The sequence below is a fragment of the Elephas maximus genome, chromosome 26, assembly GCF_024166365.1.
Source record: "Elephas maximus indicus isolate mEleMax1 chromosome 26, mEleMax1 primary haplotype, whole genome shotgun sequence".
In the NCBI taxonomy this organism is placed as follows: Eukaryota; Metazoa; Chordata; class Mammalia; order Proboscidea; family Elephantidae; genus Elephas; species Elephas maximus.
In genome coordinates, this window is record NC_064844.1 from 20,116,416 (window position 1) to 20,140,534 (window position 24,119).

The 24,119-nt window shown below is 38.1% G+C and overlaps 1 protein-coding gene across 7 annotated transcripts in view; it reads right to left on the minus strand.

Moving 5' to 3' along the window:
* Positions 1-24,119, minus strand: part of MTA3 (metastasis associated 1 family member 3) — a 201,617-nt gene that overhangs the window by 123,742 nt on the left and 53,756 nt on the right. For all 7 annotated transcript variants that reach the window (XM_049870635.1, XM_049870631.1, XM_049870629.1 and 4 more), the window contains exon 4: positions 1,646-1,772. In XM_049870635.1, the coding sequence (XP_049726592.1) occupies positions 1,646-1,772 (127 nt within the window). The remainder of the gene's footprint in view (positions 1-1,645; positions 1,773-24,119) is intronic.

The window sequence follows — 24,119 nt, forward strand, 5'->3', positions numbered from 1 at the left end:
TTGTGTGGGGCAGCGCTGCTTCGGACTGTTTTCAAAATCTGAGGGCAAGAGATCTGGTTGCCATGCAACATGTACGCTGCCCTTGTTCTCTAATAGGAAGATTAAGTTTCTAGCAGATCTTCAACCCATAATTTTTCCTGTTCTAGCTATCTTTCCAGTTCACTATAACTTTAACTACAGGCCCTTTTAAAAGGTGATTCCACTCAAATAAAGCAATAATATGAAGGTAACGATTGGGGAATCGGAGCCCTGGAGGCACAGTGATTAAGAGCTATGGCAATCTAGGACTGCTAACCAAAAGGCTGGCAGTTCTAATTCACCAGCTGCTCCTTCAAAACCCTATGGGGCAGTTCTACTCTGTCCTATAGGGTCCCTGTGAGTCAGAATCAGCTCAACGGCAATGGGTTTTATGGAGGAATGGGAAGGCAGGTTAGTATTTCTTGAAATAACTTGAAATTCCGGGATCTCTGTCATTCATTTCCTGCCTTGGAAGACCCCTGTGCCCATTTCTGCAAGGAGAAGTTAAGCACCAAGTCCCTGGAGTTAGGGGGGAAGGGTGTGTGGAGTACAAGGATCAAATCAGAGCTTTAGGAAGTCTACAATCCTGTCTGAGCCCATAAACATAGACTCAGATTCAATCCGACACTGGGGCCTAGATAGGTGGTGGCAACTACTGACATAAACATTTTATTTCACTATGGAAAGGATTTTTATGACAATGGTGACCATCGGAAAAAAGAATAAAAGAAAGACTAAACAAAAACTGAAGGGAATTTCTTTAACCTGAGGGAACTGAAACACTGCAGTCCCTCATACACCCATCATCCTGGACACGCTGCTGCTTGAGCACACCCCATGTTCACCTGCTCTCTCTTATATGAAATGCACCCCCACACTCTCTTTAAGACTGAATAAATACCACTTCCTTCTGAAGCATTCCTGGCCCTGAGGGTCAGAATCCGCCTGTCTTTTAGGTTCAAACACTTTGTTATGTTTCTGAGACGCACCTATTAAAGAAGATACTGAAAAAACAGCTCAACTTATGCTTAGACTTTGTCACTACCAGCAGACCATAAAAGACTACTATCAGTCCTCCAGAACTGTCCAAACTGCCAACTAGGGACTGGCCATTTTCACTTTTGTATCCCCATCAATGCACAGAGCAGATGTAACTGAATGATTAATAAAGAAGAAAGTTTTCAGAGATTCTCTGAAGAAAACAAACAGTCATATATCCCATACTGTTAAGAGTTACCTGCCTGGGAGCCAAATCCTGGGTTTTACCTCTTGAATTCTAATGACTCTAAGATTTTCTAGGAATCTAGGGAACACCAGCACTTAAAAAAATGGTATCTGCTGGATGCTGTTCTGCAGGATGCTAACAGATATTCAAAAAGTTGGGAACAGTGACATTAAAACGAGGCTAACCTGATTCCTCTACTGTAGAATGTTTGCAGGACTTTAAAATGCTAATACACACTATAAAATTTCTAAGATAAAACTCCATTATGAAGTCTTGAGTAAGCTAACTTGAGCAAGATCCTCAGGACAATTTGGAAAACGCTTTGAATAAGGCTGTTTGTCTTTTCTGTTTTTGGTCACAATATTACTGAGTACTGCAGATTAATTTCTAAAACACTCTCACCTGATGTGTGTTGCAGGCAGAGACTCGTACTGGCGCGACAAGAAGAGTTCCCTGTGTTTCAACTGATGCTTCTGTTTATCAGTCAAGTCAGCCTCAACTGTTGTTTCAGATTCTTCCTCAATTTCTTCTACAGAAATAAAAGCCGAAGCATTTATTATTACAAAGTACATGATGCATTTGGAAATTAGAACATATCAAATCAACATTTCAGTCAAAATTTTCTTCAAATTAATCAAGTTGAAATTTACATATCTAACTTGTCATTTCAAGTACACTCATAAAATGCAATTACCCAGGACCTCAAAGGAAAAGAAAGGCCTCCAACATAAACATGGCAGGTGGATCACATGCACTTACCTCCTCTTCCCCCATAAAACCACCCAAAACAGCAATTAAAATCTACTAACATTTTAACGACAATGAAAAATGAAGCTAGAGGAAAGGTTTTCAACCAAAATAATAATAATAATTTCGAAGATGGAAATCCGTTGTAAAAAAAAAAAGTAAACACAATAGAGAGAAGGAAGTGACAATCTATATGCCTACAGAAGAGGGTACCACCAAGCAGCCCAGAAAACCTCTACTGACTGGGCACTTGAAGATGCCAAGTATTACGAAAGAGAGAAGTAAGGCAAGGAGCTAAAAACAGGAGGAAGGGGTTGGAAGCCTGTATACAACAGAATAAGTGAATCCCAAAATACTATATAAAAAAAGGGAAGAATTGGAAAAGAAGACATATGATAACACATTTTCAAATATAATCACACAAATACTAATCAATAGAAGGGTTGGAAGGTAATACTAAGGAAATCTCCCAGAAATTAGAGGAAGATGTCAAAGAGATAAATAACTCAAAATGAAAGGGGAGAGAGAGGAGTTTGGACCTAACAAAGAAATTCAAGAAAATTTCTCCTTACTGAATGAACTCCCTTTTTTTTTTTTTCCCCTTAAGGTAATAATATGAGAAGATCCTAAGAGTTTTTACAGAAAGGAAAAACAGGTAACATATACACTGAAATCTGAATGGACTCACTTTGAATAGTAAATGGTATGCTAAAATGGCAGAACAATCCTATCCAAGATAAAAAATGATATTCGACCTAGAATTGTAAAGTAATCAAACCATCTATCAAATCTGAGGACAAAGTTAAGGCATCTTTTCATTCATTCAGCCAATATTTATTGGGTGCCAATCAGGCACTATTCTACCTGTTGGTGATAAACAGTGAACAAAACACTCACTAAGCAACAATTAAAGTGTTTACCTTTGGAAAGCAGGGCTGGAAGGAAGGGTATGTAAAGATAGGAGACAACATTTTATGTGAGATTTAAAAAAAATTTTGTATTTAATAATAATCTCTTAATTAGAAAAAATAACCAAATTACTTTTACATATATACTTCCAATTAATTTTAGATATAAAGTGTTCTATAATATAATTTTTCTAAGGGCTCACAGGCCCTCTACAGCCTTATCTGGACCAGACTGTATGGTTGATAGTGGGAGCTTTGAGAATGAAGAGGGAGAGTCTGCTGTAGGGTGGGGAGAGCTGGCTCTTCACACAGGAAGTAGAACCCAAGGTTAAAGTGGTAACATCCGGACAAGCCTTAGATAAGCCAGGAGGCCTTAATTTTCAGACACAGACATGGATGGACAAACACACACACAAACACTCTCACACACAAGGGGCAATATAATCCTGTTCCTAACAATTCTTATAAATTCTTGTTTCAGGACCCGCGATCACAAGAGATTTTATCAACTTCTATCTCTCTGTAGTTACTGCAGTTCTTTTAAATTGCACGAGGATGCCATGAGTCCAAATCGACTCAGCAGCAAACAACAAAGAAAGAGCTAAGCGTCAGATCTTTTCCACTTTCAAATTTTCAAAACTCCAAACTGAAATAAAACTGATTTATAAAAAGACTTATCTAGCTCAAAGAAAGAATAAAGCAATTTAAGTCTCTGAATGTTCTTTTCAATGAACTACTCAGAAAAATACAGGACTAAAGCAGCACATTCAGAAACATTTCTTCGGAGATCGATGAAGTTATTGCTGCACTGGCACTATTAGAGCCAGCAAACATCATACAGAATTATACACTTTACCTGATTAGGATCTGATAAATTGTTGTTCTGTAAAACACATTTAACTGAATTATAACACGCACCCTACAGAGCTAGAACAGCAACAAGCTCTACAAATAATGGAAACAACAGCAAATCTTATTTTCTTATACTATCCCTTCATACACGGCAAAAAGGACAAAAATCTCTGAAGTCTAATCTAACGAAAGACAGAAATCACCAAAACGCCATCTTTCGTTATAAAGGTCACTAATAAACATTTCATCAAATATACTAAATTTACATATTTCTCTAAATTTACATTGCTTCTCAATAGGAATGAGTGATTGATTCTGATGTCACTAACATCCTAAAAACATCAATCAACAACAGTGGCAAAAACTAGAACTTAGACAAGGAAAATTTAAAAAGAACAAATATAATTGTCACTATCAAAAAGCATGTAAATTGGTTTCATGGGACATCTCAGTTTATTGGCCTAATAACGTGTTCAGTGCTTCTGTTCAGCCTCCTAGTTCACCATGTAGTGCTTGGGATCTTAAAAGCTTGCAAGCAGCCATCCAAGGCACAACGACAGGTCTCTACTCACCTGGAGCCACGGGCTAAGAAAGAGAGTCAGGGACAGGAGAAAACGGAATGTGTCGCTAATTGCTTCCATGAACAACTGCCTACTTCATCACAAGACCAGAAAAACTGGATGGTGCCTAGCTGCCATCACTGAACATTTTGATCAAGAATTCTATAGAAGAATCCTGATCAAAACAGGGAAAATGTAGAACTGAATTTCAAATTCTCAGGGACTCTACAGACTATCCAGAGGCTATATGAATCCCCAAAACTATTACACTGAGACAATCTTTAAACCTTTAAATCAACAATATCTCCTGAAGTCTTCTTAAAATCAAACAATAGTTTAACTTAGCTAATGAAGAACGTTTGCCGTGAGCATTATGCTCTCCTAAGGCCTATCTACATGGGATCAAGCTGACAACCGTAACTCGAAAGATTAGATAGGAAACTTAGGGGGCAGTGAGTTTATGTTAATGGCGGAGGAAGAACTTGGAAAAGGAGGGTGACAGTCGTTGCACAACCCAAGGAATGTAATCAATGTCACTGAATTGTAAGTGTAGAAACTGTTGAACTGGTGTCTGTTTTGCTGTGTATATTCAACAACAGAAAAATAAAATTTGAAAAACATGTAAATGGTTACATAATTTTTAAAAACACATTTTACCAAGCTTCAAAGAACATCAAATTTGCTACCTTCTAAAATCTTTTGAAGTAGAAGTCCAGTGCTATGAGGCAGTTCAAGTCCACCCAGAGGTACCTTGGAAGAAAGGCCTGGCAATCTACTTCCAAAAAAAAAAAAATCAGTCACTGAAAACCCTGTGGAGCATAGTTCTACTCTGACCCACATGGGTTCTCCACGAGTTGGAGTCAATTCAATGGCAAGCCGTTATAGCAGAGATTAATAACAAAGTGTTGACTCTACTTTCCTTACAGTTAGACAAGTTTCACCACACATTAGTTTAGTAGCAAAAAGGTACTGGAGGTAGGAATAGGAGAAAGAGAACAGGAGGAAACTGTATAAAGGAATTGTTGAAGTTTTAAGGAGCAATACAAGTTCTGCTAAGAGTTCAGCTGCTAACCAAAAAGTTGGCAGTTCGAACCCACCAGCTGGCTCCTTGGAAACCCTATAGGGCAGTTCTACTCTGTCCTGTAGCGTCGCTAGGAGTCAGAATCGACTTGACGACAACGGGTTATACTTACAGCTTCAGTTTTAGCTGTACACGCCGCATAATGTGCACCCTAGTAAGGCTTCTACACATTTCAGAGTTTGAGACTGCGGGATGAAAAAAAAAAAAAAAACCAAGGCCAAAAAAGCCCAGCAAGTCTAGTTACACGTGCAGGCTGAGAAGGGCTAGATCAGGCTAGCACAAACAATGTCCAGGAGGCAGAGGTCAGAGAAGAAATCAAACTAGCTGTGTAGTCTAGAGCACTGAGCATCCAGCCATGTGGCAGAATAGTCTTAGCAGCAGGTTAGAATCAGGGACGGAGGCAAAACTTCAAGAGAATGGGCTCACGACGTGCACAAGGTCAGAGCAGGTGACTGATGAATTAAGGTATCTGTGCAAGAAGGGACAAAATTCAGAGGAGGAGGAGCCATTACCGATTCTAGTATCTTATCTATATTTGTCATTTTCAGAACAGGTCAGAATTATGATTCCTACATGTTAGTGGGGTGGGGGATCCTCCACAGGTTGTTCTCAAGCATCCTTTAGTTTCCATTTTTATGAAATAACAGCCCAGCGTTAATGACATTAGCGCTGGTACAGACCTTACAGAAAAGCAGGTGGTAAAAATTTGTCTATAGCTCCATTTCACAAGTGCCCAAATGTTTGAAGGCATATTACCAGACTGAAAATAGCTCAGTATTGATGTAATTCAAGTCTGCCTGGTAAGAATTAAAAAAAAAAAAAAAATCCTCAAAAACATAATGAGCAATTTAAATAAAACTGGAAGGGTTTTATGACAAACAAGATTTCAGGAGCTATCGGAATAGAGAAAGAAACAATTTGGTAGTCTAAAGGCAAATGATTAGTACAGAAAAATCAATTATATTCCTATATACTAGCAATGAAAAATCCCCAAATGAAATTAAGAGAACAATTCCATTTAAAATAGCATCAAAAAGAATAAAATACTTCCGAATAAATTTAACAAAAGGCAAGACTTATATATTGAAAACTACAAAGCATCATTGAAAGAAATTAAAGAAGACCTAAATAAATCGAAAGACATCCTTCCGTGTTCCTGGATTGGAGGACAATTATTATTAAAATGGCAATACTCCCCCAAACTGACCTACAGACTCAACACAATCTATGGCTGGCTTTTTTTGTAGAAATGAACAAGCTGATCCTAAAATTCATCCCTGGGAATGCAAGGGACCCAGAAGAACTGAAACACTCTTTAAAATGAAGAACAAAGTTGGAAGATACACATTTCCCTATTTCAAGGCTTACCTCAAAGCTATAACAATCAAGACTGTGTGATACTGGCATAAAAATAAATACACAGCTCCAGGGAATAGACTTGAGAGTCCAGAATTACTAAACACTTAAATTTATGGTCAACTGATTTTCCACAATGGTGTCAAGATAATTCAATGGAGGAAAGAATAGTCTTTTCAACAAATGGGCACAGAAAACTGGATAGCCATTAGCAAAAGAATGAAGCTGGACCCCTACCTCTCATCATGTACAAAAATTTACTAAAATGGATCAACAACCTAAATTAAGAGCTAAAACTACAAGAGTCTTAGGAGAAAACAGGGATAAATCTTTAAGACCTTGTAACTGGCAGTGAACTCTTGGGTATGACATCAAAAGTACAAACAGCTAAAGAAAAAATATATAAATTGAATACTGTTCAAATTAAAAATTTTTATGCAAAGGACATTATCAAGAAAATGAAAAGACAACCTACAAAATGGGAGAAAATATTTGCAAATCATGTATCTGGTGAGTGCTTAATATCTAGAGTATACAAAGAACTCCTACAACTCAACAATAAAAAGCCAAACAACCTAATTTAAAAATGGGTAAGACTTGAATAACCCAAAAAAAAAAAAAACCAAACCCACTGTCGTCGAGTCGATCCCAACTCATAGCGACCCTATAGCAACCTTATAGAACAGAGTAGAACTGTCCCATAGAGTTTCCAAGGAGCGCCTGGCGGATTCGAACTACTGGCCTCTTGGTTAGCAGCCATAGCACTTAACCACTACGCCACCAGGGTTTCCAGACTTGAATAAACGTTTCTCCAAAAAAGATACAGAAATGGCTAATAAGCATCTCAAAATACACTCAACATCATTAGTCATTAAATACCCACCACTGTAGAGTGGATTCTGACTCATAACAACCCTATATGACAGAGTAGAACTGCCTCACAGGGGTTCCAAGGAGTGGCTGCCACCTTTGATTAGCAGCCAACTGCTTAACACCGGGCCATCAGTCGTTAGGGAAATGCAAATAAAAAAACCACAATGAGATACCACTTTGCACTCACTGGGATGGCTATAAACAAAAAGACTGACAATAACAAGTGTTGACAAAAATCTGGAGAAATCAAAACCCTCGTACATTGCTCCTGGGAATGTAACATGGTGCAGCTGCTGTGGAAAAAAACTGCTCGGCAATTCCTCAAAAAGGAATTAAACATAGAGTTAACATGCGACCTACAATTCCACTTCTAAGTGTATACTCAAGAGAACTGAAAACATATTTCCATACAAAAACTTGCACACAATACCAAAAAATGTTGGAATGACAAATGTTGTGTTACACATATTTAAAAAAACAAAAACTTGTACACAAATGTTCACAGCAGCATGATTCACAATAGCCAAAAGTGGAAACAACCCCAATGTCCATCTACTGAGGAATGGATAAACAAAATGTGGTGTAGCCGAACCACAGAATACTATTCAACCATAAAAAAGGATCAGGTACTGAGACATTCAGCAACACGGGTGGGCCTTAAAAACAGTACGCTAAGTGAACAAAGCGAGACACAAAAGGCCACATACTGGATGATTACATTTATGTGAAATGTTCAGAACAGACGAATCCACCGTAACAGAGAGATCAGTGGTTGCCAAAGGATATGGGAAGGGAGAGATGGGAAGTGACTGCTAACGTGTATGGGGTTTCTTTATGGAACGATGAAAATATCCTGAAATTAAATAAATGGCAAAAATAGCAACTCTGTGAATATACTAAAAAGCACTGAATTATACATTTCAAAGGAGTGAATTATGTGTTATGTGAATTATATAAACTGAAAAAAAGCTAAGCCCACAAAAATAAAAATTTTCTGAGGCAAATAAAAGGCAAATGGTCAATAAATTTCAGTATAGTCATGCAATCGGATTCCATTCAGTAGCTAAAAATGAATGTGAATCCACGTACCGACATGGAGAGATCTCAAAAACATGATTCTGGACAAAAAAGCTGTCTGAAGAAGTACACGTGGGCAATAGCAGTTATTGTAAAAATAAATATATAATATTTAGATACAGTTTTATATGAAATATATATAAAAACTATACACACACTTAAGTAGCAAAAGTATAAAAATATGAATGGTAGAGAAACACCAAAGTCAGGATAGCAATTTACCTGTGGGGAAAGTAGGAAAGAAATGGGTTGGGAGGGTTACATATGGGCACTACAGCTGTACCTGAGAGGTTTTACTTCTTTAATAAGAATGTGATGCAAATATGTCAAAATATTAAAAGAAAACAGAGCTGGGTCATAGGTAGACAGGTACATAATTATCGGACATTATTCTCTATATTTTTCTACTTTTTAAAAATATTCCAAAATAAATAGGACCCAACAGAAAGAAAAACTTTTTTTAATCTGTAACCATACTCTAATTCATGTTAAATTCTTGTTTTGTTCCCTTAATAGGGACAACCACCAAAGTTGATCATCATTTCTTTACCTGTATCTTCCTTCTCTCCATCTCTTTCTACCGTCTTGCCAAAATATAAAACCCAAGTGGCGTTCTGTGTGACATTAATCAGCTTTTGAAACTATACAAATAAATTTTGGTTTTGAAGGTTTAAAAAGGAGGGTAGCAAAATAGGAAAGTGGCCCATCCTGAGAGATCTTCAATCCCAAGAAAAGAACCAAGTGTCAAATGCTGCTTTGAAGAAGTATGTAAGGCAAACAGGAAGAATATGAAAAACAAACAAAAAGGAGGAGATCAAATTTAAAGTTGGAAGGAACCTCTGAGATTTTGGTGCCTGATCCATGAGATTTTGGCCAATCTCCATACGGAGACTCCTCTTTGCTACAAAGCGGCATCCACACAAGCTGAAGACGCTTGTCACAGTATCCGTTGCCACTATAGTTGCCTGATTCACTGAGTCCCTTTAGAACAGACAGCTCATTCATCTTTGCATTCACTCTATTTTACTCTTGGGAGAAAACAGATGGAAGCTCAAGAAATGTTCACAGGGGACCAGGTAAAAATTGTCAGGTAATGCTAAAGGCCACGGCTCCAAGGACAGATTTACAAAGTTATGACATAAAACAATGCACGGAGTAACCATCAAAGTTACTGTTCAAGGAATTCTACTTTTCATCATCTCATTCCAGTGCTTTCCAAAATTATTCTTAGTTCAAGATCTGATGTGGGGGATTGGGAGTTTTACGGTCTTATCTCTTGGGCAAATTATTTACTCTTTGTAATCCTCAATTTCTTTATTTGTACAACATGGACATAAGTCTTCCCTCATAAGGTTATTGAGAAAAAGAATTAATATAATGCACGTAAATAGCTTAGCACAGTCCCTAATGGTGCAAAATCAACAACAGCTATTACTATTTTTAAAACTAATGTTAAATACAATTTGCTTGAACTTTTGGAATAATATTCCTAGCCTCTAAAATAATGGTTCCTAATTAAGAACACAAATAATTTTAAAATAGTAACTGAGGGGTTTGTTTTCAATGTTTGTAAACAACAACAAACAGATACCCAGGCCCCACCCCTGGAGATCCTGATTAGAAGCTCTGGGGTAGAGTTAAGGAGCCCTGGCAGCGCAGTGGCTAAAGAGCTTGCCTGCTAACTGAAAGGTCACTGGTTCAAATCTACCTGCCACTCCCCAGAAGAAAGATGTGGCAGTCTACTTCCATGAAAATTTACAGCCTTGGAAACCCTATGAGGCAGTTCCACTCTGTCCTATAGGGTCGCTATGAGTTGGAATTGACTCAACGACAACAGGTCTGTTTTTTGTTTTTGTTTTTTTTCTTTTTTTTGGTGAGGGGGTTGGGGTAGAGTTAGGGCAGTTCAGCCTCAGATAAGAATCGTTGTTATAAAAGCACTCATCTTCTCCTGCTGGGACATCTATACCAATAGTTCCCAAGTCTCAGATCCTCTTTACACTCCTAAATCCTATCAAGTGCCTTAAAGTGCTTTTATTTATGTAGGTTATACCTCCCAATATTTCTGTATCAGAATTTAAAATGGAGACATTTTTATAACACAAGAAGTAGCAAACACACATTCCATTAGCCAAGAGTGCCATGACGTCACGAAACGCAGCCTCTGGAAAACTCTATATACTCGTGAGAGAATCGGCAACAGTTAAGTAACAGCTTGGTGTTATTATGAAGATTGCTTTGACCCCACAGAAGCCCTAAATGGGTTTCTTGGACGACTGACCTATGTAAAAGAAATCATAACTGATAACCCAACCCGAAAAAAAAAAAGCAAAACTAGCCTAAGCAAGGGTCTTTTACTTTATTGGCTTTAAGAAATCTGTCCAAGAAATTTGTATCCTCACATTATGAGGCACAATGACTCATAAGTTGCTCTATAGCAAGTTACGATCCCATCAGAGATGTAAGCTATTTCTGCTTTACATTTATTCAGAGAACACTGCATCTGGTAAAGGCTGCCCGTCTCATAATATATTCAGAGTCCATCTGGAATTGCATACAGTCTTATCGTGTTACCATGCGTTTTTCCATTTGCTATTAATTTTAAAACTTAAGAAAGAGCAAAATCAAAGAATTAGAAGCAAACTCATTATCCAGCACCACCAGAGCACAATCATCTCGACTGATTTCCCTGCATCTAGTCTTGTTCCTTTCCATTTCATTACCAACACAGCAGCCAGCATCCTCCTAAAACACAACTCATGCGTCAACCCCGCTATGATAAAAAGCCCTCAATAGCTTCCAAGTGCCATTAGGATAAAGGCTAAACTTCTGCTGTGGTTTGTAAGTCTCCCAACAATCTGCCCTGTCATAAGTCTCATCAGGACCTGCAACCCTCCCCACACCACCTCCCCAGAAGAAAACGTATCTGTGTGCCTACCAGCTCGAATATCAGGGATTCTGAGAGCAAGGCTGGCAGTTCCACCCTGATAAAGATTACAATTTAACCAGGATTACAGAAAAGGGTATATACTTTCAAGTGTGTAAGTATTATAAAATTATGTCAGGTACTCCAGAAGTAACACAGAGAAAACCAATGCTGCCTGAGTGGCCAGAAGAGGTCCCTTGAAGAAACACTGTTAAGCTGAGACATGAAGGATGATTAGAGATGGGGATAGGGGAAGAGGAGAGAGGAGCGGGTCCTTGGGTTTTTTTTTCCCCCTAACTGGAGAACGCAATGTCTGGGTGAGGGTGGCCCAGGTCTTTATCTGTATTCAGGCTTGTTTTGTCCATGTGCTGATGAATTTTTTGTTTTTCTCTCCACACTCAGCTGACTACACCAGCAGAGGCACTCGCTTAGGGTGACTGGGACTGTCCTGGTTTTAAAACTAAAAAGCCCAACGTTCAGAGAACCTCCCATCCCAAACAAGCCATGATGGCTGGTTACCGTAGCACATTACCCCAACAAAGTATTATGCTTTGGCCTACTAGAAGAAAGCTGGTGGTACCAAAAGGACTAAAATTTAAAATACTGAAAATATCAAGTCTCACTGAGAACACAGCCCAACTGAAACACATTGCTGGAGGAAATGAAAATGGTTCAACCACTTTGGAAAACTGGCAATATCTACTAAACTTATATCCACCCCGTGGGCCAACAATTCTTCTCTTAAGTATTCACTCAAGAGAAATAAGAGCTTAAGTCCACCAAAAGTCTGTACACAAATGTTTACAATAGCAGCATTCCTAGTAGCCCAGACTGGAAACAATTCCAGGGTCCAAAGGAGAATGAGTACTACTAGACCATAAAAAAGAACAATAACGGATATACACCAACAACACAGATGAATCCTATAGCCGTGGTGCTGAGAGAGAGAAGCCAGACACAACCTTCCCCTGCCAAAAAAAAAAAAAAAAAACACATACTATAGGTACTCCACCTACATGAAATTAAAAACCAGACAAAACTAAAAGGTGGTAGTAGATGTCAGAATAGAACAGTGACTTCCTTCAGAGGAAGAGGGTGGTAATGACTAGGAAGTGGCATGTGGGAACCTACTGGGAACTTAATTGGGTGTTAGAAAGTTTCTGTATCTCGAATGTGAGTGGTGATAATACGAATTAATACATCTATGAAAAATTTATTACAACTCATCCACTGTATTTTACACCTCCATTCAAAATTTGTAAAAAACTGGGATTTCTGCTTCCAGCCAGATCTACACTTTCTGAAACACCCCCACCCTTCCCCAAAAAAGGGCAGATAAAGTATGTGAAAACAATAGACGAAGGAGGAAACAATCCTAAATGTTCAACAACAAATGAACGGATGAACAAAATTTGCTGTATTATACAATGGGATACTACTCAGCCATAAAGAGAAATGCCGTCCTGATGCATGCCACTACCTGGATGAACCCTGAAAATATCTCAGTTGCAAAAAGACAAATGTTGTATGATCTCACTTACATGAAACAGGCAAATAATTAGAAACCAAAGATTATTAGTAGTTACCAATGGGAAAGGGAGAATTTTTGCTCGGGGGTATCGAGGTTATGTGCTGGAAAAAATTGGAAAAGGACAGTGAGAACAAGTGCACAACTTAAAGAATGTAATCAATGTCACTGAATTGTACACGCAGAAATTGTTGATATGGTGTATGTTTTGTTATGTATATTTTCACCAAAATTTAAAAAAAAAGATTTATAGGAGTACAAATACAAAAATATCCAGAACCCAAAAAGTAAAATTTACAACACCTTCTACGTACCTATTACAATGGCTAAAGTTAAAAAGACTAATCATACTTAGGAAACCCTGATGGTGTAGTGGTTAAGTGCTATGGCACTTAAAGTCAGCAGTCTGAATCCACCAGGCACTCCTTGGAAACTCCACGGAGCAGTTCTACTCTGTCCTATAGGGTCGCTACACATCGGAGCCGACTTGACAGCAATGGGTTTGGTTTTTTTGGTAATCGTACCAAGTGCTGGCTAAGATGTGAAGACACTGGAATAACTTTCCTACACCGCTGATGGGAATGTAAAAATGAAACAATCACTCTGAAAGTTTGGCTTTTTTTTAAAAGTTAAAAATACCCCACTCTATGGTCAGGCCGTGGCACTCCAACCCAAGAGAAAAGGAAATGCATGCTCATACAAAGACTTGTACACAAATAAACACAGGAACTTCATTTGTAATAGCCAAAAAGTGGAAAGAACTGAAAGGCCCATCAAGAGCTGACTGGATAGATTCTCGTATATCCATACAATGAACTACTATTCAGCAATATAAAGGAATACACTGAGAGATACAGCATATTCATGGGTTTTATTACTAATATTATTAAGATATCAATTTTCCCCAAATTGATCTTTGATTTCAACATAGTCCCAATCAAAATCACAGCAAGTTTTTTTTGGTAAAAATTGACGAACTCATCCTAAAATTTATATGGCAATGCAAAGGACTCAGAATAGCCAAAATAACTCTGAAAAAAAAAGAAACAAAAATGATTGTCTTAGTTTTCTAGTGTTGCTGTAACAGAAATACCACAAGTGGATGGCTCTAACAAACAGAAATTTATTCTCTCACGTTTAGGAGGCTAGAAAGCCAAATTCAGGGCACCATTTCCAGGGAGGGGAAGGCTTTCTGTCTCTGTTGATCTGGGGGAAGGTCCTTGCAATCAATCGTCCTCTGGGAATAGGATTTTCTCCCACCAGGGACCCCAGATCCAAAGAACACACTCCCCTCCTGGCTCTACTTTCTTGATGGTAGAAGGTCCCTCTCCCCCTACTCCTTTCTCTCTGCTTTTATCTCTTTGTGGGGCAGTGAAATGCAGTGACTCGAGATACATCACATACTAGTCCCATCTCATTAACGGAACAAACACAACCTAATCCTCATTTACCTGAGCTAATCCTGCCTCACTGAAATAACGGACTGCTCAGGAAACCCTGGTAGCCTAGTGTCTAAGAGCCACAGCTGCTAACCAAAAGGTTGGTAGTTCAAATCCACCAGGCATTCCCTGGAAACCCTAAGGGGCAGTTCTACTCTGTCCTACAGGGTTGGACTGAATTGACTCGATGGCAATGGGGTTTTTTGGGTTCACTCCCTAACTGGACCATAACCACAGACATGTTGTTAGGTACCCTCGAGTTGCTTCTGACTCACAGTGACCCTATTATGTGCAACAGAACAAAACACTGCCTGGTCCTGTGCCATCCTCACAATTATTGCTATGTTTGAGCCCATTGTTGCAGCCACTGTGTCAATCTCTTTATCACTGTGTCTTCCTTTTTTTTTTTTTTTTTTGATGACCCTCTACCAAGCATGATGTCTTTCTCCAGGAATTGGTCCCTCCGGATAACATGTCCAAAATACGTGAGACAGTCTCGCCATCCTCGCTTCCAAAGAGCAGTCCAGCTGTATTTCTTCCAAGACAAATTTGTTTGTTCTTCTGGCAGTCCATGGTATATACAATATTCTTCACCAACCGAACCAAAAACCAAACCCACTGCCGTCGAGTTGATTCCAACTCATAACAACCCTACAGGACAGAGTAAAACTGCCCCGTAGAGTTTCCAAGGAGCGCCTGGTGGATTTGAACTGCCAACCTCTTGGTTAGCAGCCGTAGCACTTAACCACTACACCACCAGCATAATTCAAATGCGTTAATTCTTCTGCAGTCTTCGTTATCCACCGTCCAGCCTTTGCATGCATATGAGGTGACTATAAATACCATGGATTGGGTCAGGTGCACCTTAGTCCTCAAAGTGACATCTTTGCTTTTCAATGCTCTACTTTTCCCACAGACTTGCCCAATATAATACGTTGTTTGATTTCTTGACTGCGGCTTCTCTGACAGTTGATTGTGGATTCAAATAAAACGAAATTCTTGACAACTTCAATATTTTCTGCGTTTATCATGATGTTGCTTATTGGTCAGGTTGTGAGGATTTTTGTTTTCTTTATATTGAGGTATAATGCATACTGAAGGCTGTAGGCTAGACTTTACAACACATCACAAAATGGAGGATAACCATGCAATACTAGGAATCGTGGGCTAGCCAAATTGACACATATTTTGGGGCACAATACATGACAGTTATTGTCACCTGATTTCAAGAATTACTAGAAAGCTACAATAATTTAAACTGTGTTGTTGGCGAAATGAGACAAATGGATCAATGGAACAGACTAGAAAGTCCAGAAACAAACTTACACACGTATGGCAACAGATTTGACAAAGGCACAAAAGCACTGCAATGGAGAAATAACAACCATTTCAACAAATGGTGCTGGAAAAACTGAATATACATTTGCAATAACAACTTGGATCCATACCTTGCAACATATACAAAAAATAAATCAGAATGGATTGTAACTTAAAAAAAGAATCAAAAACTACACAAAACATAAAAAACTAAGGAAAATATAGAAAACTAAAGGATACCAACGTATGAAAGTGAAATTTGTATAGCCTTTCCGGAACGCTCTTCAGCAACATTACTAAAAACTGCACCTGTCCTATGATACAATCAGTTCAACTAAGAGCGACAAATTCAAACAAGGTATTTACTAGGATAGTCACTGAAGCAATTTTCTACTCATTTATTTTCTATATTCAAACTATCAAATACTCTAAAATTGTACAATGGTAGGCTGTATTTAAAATTGTGAAATTATGTGATGTATGAATTATCCCTAAAAGAAACGAGGGCCATATTATACTACAGAACTTAACTTTTTTTTAAGTAGTATGGAAATCAAGGGTCAGAAAATCAAATAAGGAAAAATGTGCTAAATACTTAACTACATAGGGTACTAAGTAATCTGAAAACATTCAAACACAAAATAAATGGGATTGTTGCTTCTATTACAAAAACTAAACAAAGGAGCCAACCATATTACACCTTAAAGACAAAAAGAATTATTAAAAGATGGGAAGTTTTGCTATTTTTCCAAGAATCGAGACTTGAATAAATTTTATTACCAGGTTATAATTAATTCCTGTCAGGAAATACAGTTTAACCCACATGAATGAGTACCACCACATTTTTACACAAATAACGCAAGACTTCTGCGTTTTTTTTTTTTTTTTGTCAGAAGCGCCCTCCCCTATGAAGTATTTTCTTAAGCACCCTATGCTGACTGTTTTTTTTGCAGCAACTTGTGGAAAAGGGCTGGCGTGGCAGTGCTTCTAAGTAAGGCTGCCTCGCAGAAGGAGGGCACAGCCTGCAACACAAACATAAAATAAGATATTCTTAAATGTAAACCAAGCTTGGCTAGTTAGCTATTTTCACAATCTCGCTACAAACACTCACAGACCCCTGCAGTATGAAAACACCCATGCAGCTTTAGAGACTGATGGAAGTACTATAAAAGGTGATACACGCAACCCTGGGGTGGGGGGACAAACAAGGCAAAAAATCATGGAAAAAAATTCTTTCAAGAAAGGTTTATAAAAATCTTTACGGAAAGGATCTAGACAGAACGAAGTGTTTTAAGTTCTGATTTAATCCAGCATCTATAAACACTGACCCACAGAAAGATTTAGTGTAACTGTGAAGAAAATGCATTATTCCAGCAAACTACGGGGCGGGGGGGGCGGGGCACGGGAATCAAACTATGTACTGCATTGGGCAAATCTGCTGCAAAAGGCCTCTTTAGAGCATTGAAGAGCAAAGATGTCACTATGAGGACTCAGGTGTGCCTGAACCAAGCCATGGTATTTTCAAATACCTCATATTCATGTGAAAGCTGGACAATGAATAAGGAAGACGGAAAAAAGAATATACCATGGACTGCCAGGAGAACAAGCAAGACTGTCTTGGAAGTACGGCCAGGGTGCTCCCTTGGATGAAAGGACAGCTAGAGACTTCTCCTCATGTACTCTGGACATGTTATCAGGAAGGACCAGTTCCTGGAGAAGGACATCATGCTTGGTAAGGCAGAGGGTGAGCAAACAAGAGAGGATCCTCACTGAGATGGGCTGACACAGTGGCTGCAACAATGGGCTCAAACATAGCAATGATTGTGAGGATGGTGCAGGAGCAGAGTAATGCTTTGTCCGTTGTACACGGGGTCAAGTTGGAACCAACTCAACGGCACCTAACTACAAAAACAATTTCTGTATTAGAAAATGAGAGCTCATAAAATAACATTCTACCAAAATAGTATGAGTCTAAGGATGATACTATTCCCTATTCTCTTACCAATTATAACAGGGAAAATATACATTTTTAGTATTTAAGTACTGCTGTCTTCCCCTCCTCAAAGATTCAACCTATGAGTTTACATCTAAGAAATGCTAAAGAGTAAAAAAGAAAAAATAATAATACTATGGCTAGGAGTGAAAACAAGGGGCTTTTTAACAGGTGTGGCACTGAGCTCCCAACACATCAATCCAAGTATCAGTTCCCTCACGCAGCAGTACAGAGCTATGTTTAGAAGGTTTACGTACAGCGGGGAGCTGCCTCGGGAAAAGAGGGCACCAGGAGGGCTTCTGAATGACCACCACCTCCACTTCAATGTAAGCATCCTCATCAGGAAACTGCCATATGCAATTTCTACCCGTAACTGCCGTGTGCATGAAGTGAAACACCTTCCAGCTCACCTGTAACTTTTATCCCTGGCCCTGGCCCTGGCTGCTGGTGTATGGTGGTGGTACGACAGAAACACAGTCCACAGAGGACACACGGTAAGAGGACAAAGCAGTGCCAACAACTAGTGCTACTGGGGTCCTGCTTCTTCCCAAAGGCACAAGGGCAGCCTACTGCCCCTCAGAACAGAGGCTTTTGAGACATTTATCACCAAACATTTAAGTGTTCACTCTGAGGAGGCAATGGCCACAGGGTGATAAACGACCAGGGGCATTACTCTCAAGGAACTCATATTCTAATTCAAATAATATTGCTATATTTTGAGTAAACTACTGACTTCTCTTTGCATCACAGTAGAAACAGAGACAATAATAATCTAAATGAACAAATCCTAGTAGTGAAGAGTAAAAGGACAAAACGAAAACTGAGTGCCTAGTGTAGCGTGTGGCATAGATGGGGACCTCAAAAATGATAGTTTTCTTTCCTTCTTCAAGACTGCTTAAAAGTAAACTCTCTTTTGATATACGTAAGCTGTCATCACATTAATTGAAATGCAAAGCCTGTGAACAAAAGGCCTGATAAAATAATACTGACCTAAAGCCAAGACACAGAGCAAGGGTATCTGAATTAAGCTTAAAGACTACATAAATTTAAAACCAAATGACATACTGGTGAAATCTTACAAAAATCTGTGTACATTCATTAATACTTACAGGATATTATTTGTAAGTAATCTTTTTTTTTTTTTTTTTTGAATGGTTTGTATTTGTTCTCTAACGCAGAGTCAATTTTGACAGGAGTTATGATCTTTTCTTCCTTCTGTATCCTCCAGAAATGAAGACAACTACTACTGGCTGCCAGCAAAAACGGACCATTGAAACATAAGGCCCTTTTCAGTGCCTTAAAATCTTGTTAACTGCACACAAGGAATAAAAGTAAGGAGGCTCCTTCTTGTATCTTGGACAAAGAAAAAGGAGATGGCAGGAATATGATACAGAACGTCTGGACCACAGGCCTGGAATTTTCATTCATGCCATGTATGCCACCTTGGTTGGCTCTTTAGAAGAGAAACATGGCCCTTAGAAGCCCTATAGGTGAAGATGATGAACAGGGGTTGCCAGGAGCCAGAGATGCCTCTGGCTTCAGCTCAACAACAGAACTAGACAGAGCCAACAAGATTTCCTCCCCTTAAGTATTCTCTCCATCTCTTTACAAGATGAACCTCCCATTTATGCTGTCCCGTTCTTATCAAGAATTCTGTTATGACAACAATTTTCTTTATTTCCTAAAAGCATCTGGTATCAATTTTGAGGTGCCTGACTCTGATAAGACCCAGGTGTCCTTCCTGGGTATTTCAAGACTATCATGTCACCTCTACCACATCACTGATTATACTGCAGTGAAAGGGCCTGTATCTGTGAACCACCGGAATACAGGTTTTCTAAAAGCAGGAACAGTGTCTTGGTCACTGTAAACACCCCCAACACACAGAACAGATACCTGCTTGTCTATCTAGTGCTGCTACAACAGAAATACCATGAATGGGTGGCTTTAACAAACAGAAATTTATTTTCTCACAGTTTAGGAGGCTAGAAGTCTGAATTCAAAGCCAGCTCTAGGAGAATGTTTTCTCTCTCTGTTGGCTCTGGAGGAAGGGCCTTGTCTCTTTTTGAACTTCTACTCCTGGATGGCCTTCATGTGGCTTGGCATCTATCTCACTTCTCCCATCTCTGCTTCTCTCCCTTGCTTGTTTAATCTTCTTTATATCTCAAAAGAGATTAACTCAGACACACTCTACGCTAATCTATTCTCATTAACATAAAGACAACCCATTCCCAAATGGGATCAGAACCACCGGCAGAGATGTTAGGATTTATGATACGCATTTTCTGAGGACACAATTCAATCCGTAGTACTGCCCATACTGAGATGCTCAGTGACTTATCTGTTGAATGAAGGGAGTGTGGTCCACTGCGTGGGGGTGGGGGGCATGACCGGCTTTGAGGTTTCCGTATTCTGGTTCTAGAATATCACCAAGTCAGTGTATAATTCTAAATAAGATATATTAAACACAACAAAAATAATCCCTCCCCTCCACCATCACTATTACACCATTGCTCATCGTCATCTCACTGTGGTAGACATTTGGGTCTTCTTGACCTACTTCTTTCCATTTGGAGAGATTAGAAAGCTTAAAACTAGTTCCCAACTTCCCATGTTCCCCAAGTGGTAAATGGGAACTGCCGTGAGATTTACAGCAAGGCTATGAGGCAGGGGCCATCGTCCTGGGGCTCTTGGCCGTTGTCTTTAGCAAAAGACGTTGAAAAGATGAAGCTTTTATGCAGTGATGTCTATTCTCCAAATTCCAAGGTGTCAAGAAAGAGGCATGGGACAGCAGCTTCTTGACATGACTTCTAAAACCTTGGACTAAGGCTTCTTGTGGCCATTTTCCAACTTCCTAGTGGTGAAGGGGAGCTGAAGGAGTGTGCTGCTGCTAGGATAGCTCTCCAGAGAAGGCTTCAAAGGTACCAGTCCCACACAGGTCAATTCTCTGTACTGTTCTGAAACAGGAGCCCAGTCTAGGATCTGTTCTCTCAACCTTCTCAGCATTCTTTAAGCACCTAATTCCCAGTAATAAATCAAATCTAAATTGGTTTCTGTTTCTTGCACTGACTCTGGCTGATAGAAAATGCTACCATTTTTTGCATGATTTGGCAGGTACATTATTCATTTAATCCCTAAAACAATCCTTAAGACAGGGAGGGTAATAAAGTAGACAGTATTACCAAGACCTTTCTAATAGGTTACTAAATGGTTAGAACCAGCATTAGTATTCAGGATTGCCTCCAAAACGTCTGTTTTTTCACAATGTCAAATTGTGGTACAGTAATATTTATCGTCTTCAAAATAAATTTTAAAGAGACAAATAAAACATACAAAAGAACGAATCAGAGGATAGAATACTAGTCCATCTAGGTAACCATGGGCCAAGGACTCTGCTGTACAATATAGAGGGTTTAAATGGATTATGTATAAGGTCCTTCCAGGTCTAAAATTCTACAGTTTGACATGCGAAATGAAAAGATACTAAAGGCACTACATAAAGGTAATAGCACAAAAGGAAACAGATGTAACAGTAGGAAGCTATGTAATTATGTATGTATGATATAGTGCAATGAAAAGATTTTTAAAACCATAAGGTGCCGACTATAAAAATGGTTTCCATTCAACCAGTCATATGAGTATAAAACATCAGTATTTTTCCAACCCACAAATTAAGCCATACAATTACAGAGGTAAAGCTAACACACTGTCTTTTATTAAAAAGTATAAGAATATCTAATTACTAGCATGCCTCATTTAATAATCAATAAGCAATGTGACATCAATTATAAAGTATTAATATAGTACTTGCTTTATTTAAAAGGATAATAGAATCCATTAACATTCAAAGGAACAGATCAATAAGGAAATGTGTGTTATAAAACATAATTAACATGTCAAATAATAAACCTCTATAATATTTACAGTTGATAATAATCTGGTTAATGAGACACAAAACTTGCCATAAATGTTAATTACAAAATGTCACAAAATAAAATAGCAAAAGAAAAGTGCCCTTTTAACTGACAGCTTATTACTTTAATGTTGTGATAGAAAATAGGTTTCATGCCAACTCCAATCAACAGGTAGTAGCTGCCTGAAAATAATTCAGAAGGGTCCCTAAGGCAAAGTAAGGACTCAGCCTGAATACAGGATAGGAGAGTGTTACCCTACACACTTTACAGACTAAGTGATGACAGACCTATGAGCTAGGCTGTAAAAATATAAAACTTTACAAGAAAATACAACAGACATCTAGAAACCAAACTTGTTTCGCTTTAGACCTTTTAATAAAATCAGGGGTCAAAGTGCAAAAAGCAGAAACAAGAAATGCTTTTGCAAATGCCAGGGTGGTTTTGTTGTTGTTTTATTTCAACAAACAGGCTGCGTGAATTTCAGAATGTATACATTTGCTGAAGAAGCAAGTGAGCTAAAGTATCATACCAAAGTATTCTCCCCATAGGCTGCACAAAAGGTTTAAAAAAGTGAAAGAAGTAGGATCAAGCTAATAGAAGTCACAATCTTTTGTTACTAGTAATACTACAAAAAGAACAGAGAAACTAGAGGGACAACAAAGAAATACATATCTTAGAAGAAAACATCCCTCAGCTGAAAGGAAACAAATTACAGGTTCTCCACCACCCCAACGTATTCACCCAAAGGGCAGAAAATTTTACTGAAATAAGACCAACCTATAGATATACTGTGGTAAATTTTCAGAATGGTAATTTTAAAAGAGAAAATCCTAAGATTTCAGAAGAAAAAAACGTAACCTATAAAAAACAATGCGAATCAGGCCTGCATAAGTCTTCTTATCAACACAGGAAACCAGAAGACTATGCACCAATTTCTTCAAAGTTCTGAGCAAAACTATTTTGAACCTAGAATTTTATACAGAGGAAAACTAGCATTCAGGTGTGATGGTAAGATACATCTGAGACATATGAAAATTTAGAAAGTTCACTACCCACAGATGTTTTCTGGGGGAAAAAAAATTACATGAGATATATTTCAGCAAAGTAAAACATGAATGTAATTCAAAACCGAAGATAATTTGGATATAGGAAACAGTGGCGCACAAACAAGTAAAACTAAGGCATAAATCTTAAAAAAAAAAGGAAGTATGTAATATAAGATGGATCATTTAAGTAAAATGGATTTATATGTAAAAATAGTTAATGATGCCTAGCACTATATGTTAGCTGCTAATATTATCACAAAATCATTATTATTTAGAAAAAAAAACAGAACTAAATGAGGTATGGTTTTAACATGGGAAAGTGAAAGGAAAAAAATGTGAGCTGATTTATTTCCTTACTGAAAGGGAGAATAACTGGTTTAAAAAAAAAAAAGGTTAAACATCTGTTTAAAGGTATCTGCTTTTTCTTCCTTTATTGTGTTAACTAAAGGTTTCCTCTGTTTTTTTTTTCCTGCAAATTAATTTAGCAAAGGTTAAACTCAATAGAAAATGGGCAAAGAATATAAACAAACAGTTCACAGAAAATGAAACATAAGTAGCTGATAAACATATTAAGTGATGTTCCACATCACTCACAAGATAATATAAGATAAACCTATAGCACGGTATCAGTTTTCACCTACTGGATCACTAAACATCAAAAACCTAAGAGTGAACTATGTTGGTAAGAGCAGGAGTGAACTGGCATTCATTCATTCCTGGTGGGTATAAACCGGTATCGTATCTGAAGTGAGCAATTAGGCAATACCCATCAAAATTATACTGCACAATCTTTTGACCGAGAAACTCCAGTTTTGGAAATCTAACTTAAACACCAGATGATATACATGTGCTAAATGTACTCAATGATATTCTGCAGAACTGTTTGGCAGCAAAATATGAAAATGATCTAATCCCCAAAAAGAGTCCACAAGAATACTACTAGAAATAATAAACAAATTCAGTTAAGTTGCAGGGTATAAAATCAACACACAAAAGCCAGCTGTTTTTCTATACACCAGTAACGAACAATTCAAAAACAACCAAATTTACAATAGCATCTAAAATAATAAAATACCTAGGAATAAATTTAGGCAAGAAAGAAAAGACTTATACATGAAAACTACAAAACACTGTTGACAAATATTTAAAAGAACCTAAATAAATGTAAAGACATCCCATGTTCATGAATTGTAAGACTTTACATTGTTAAGTGTCAATACGACCCAAAGTGATCTACAGATTCAACATAATCTCTAAAAAAT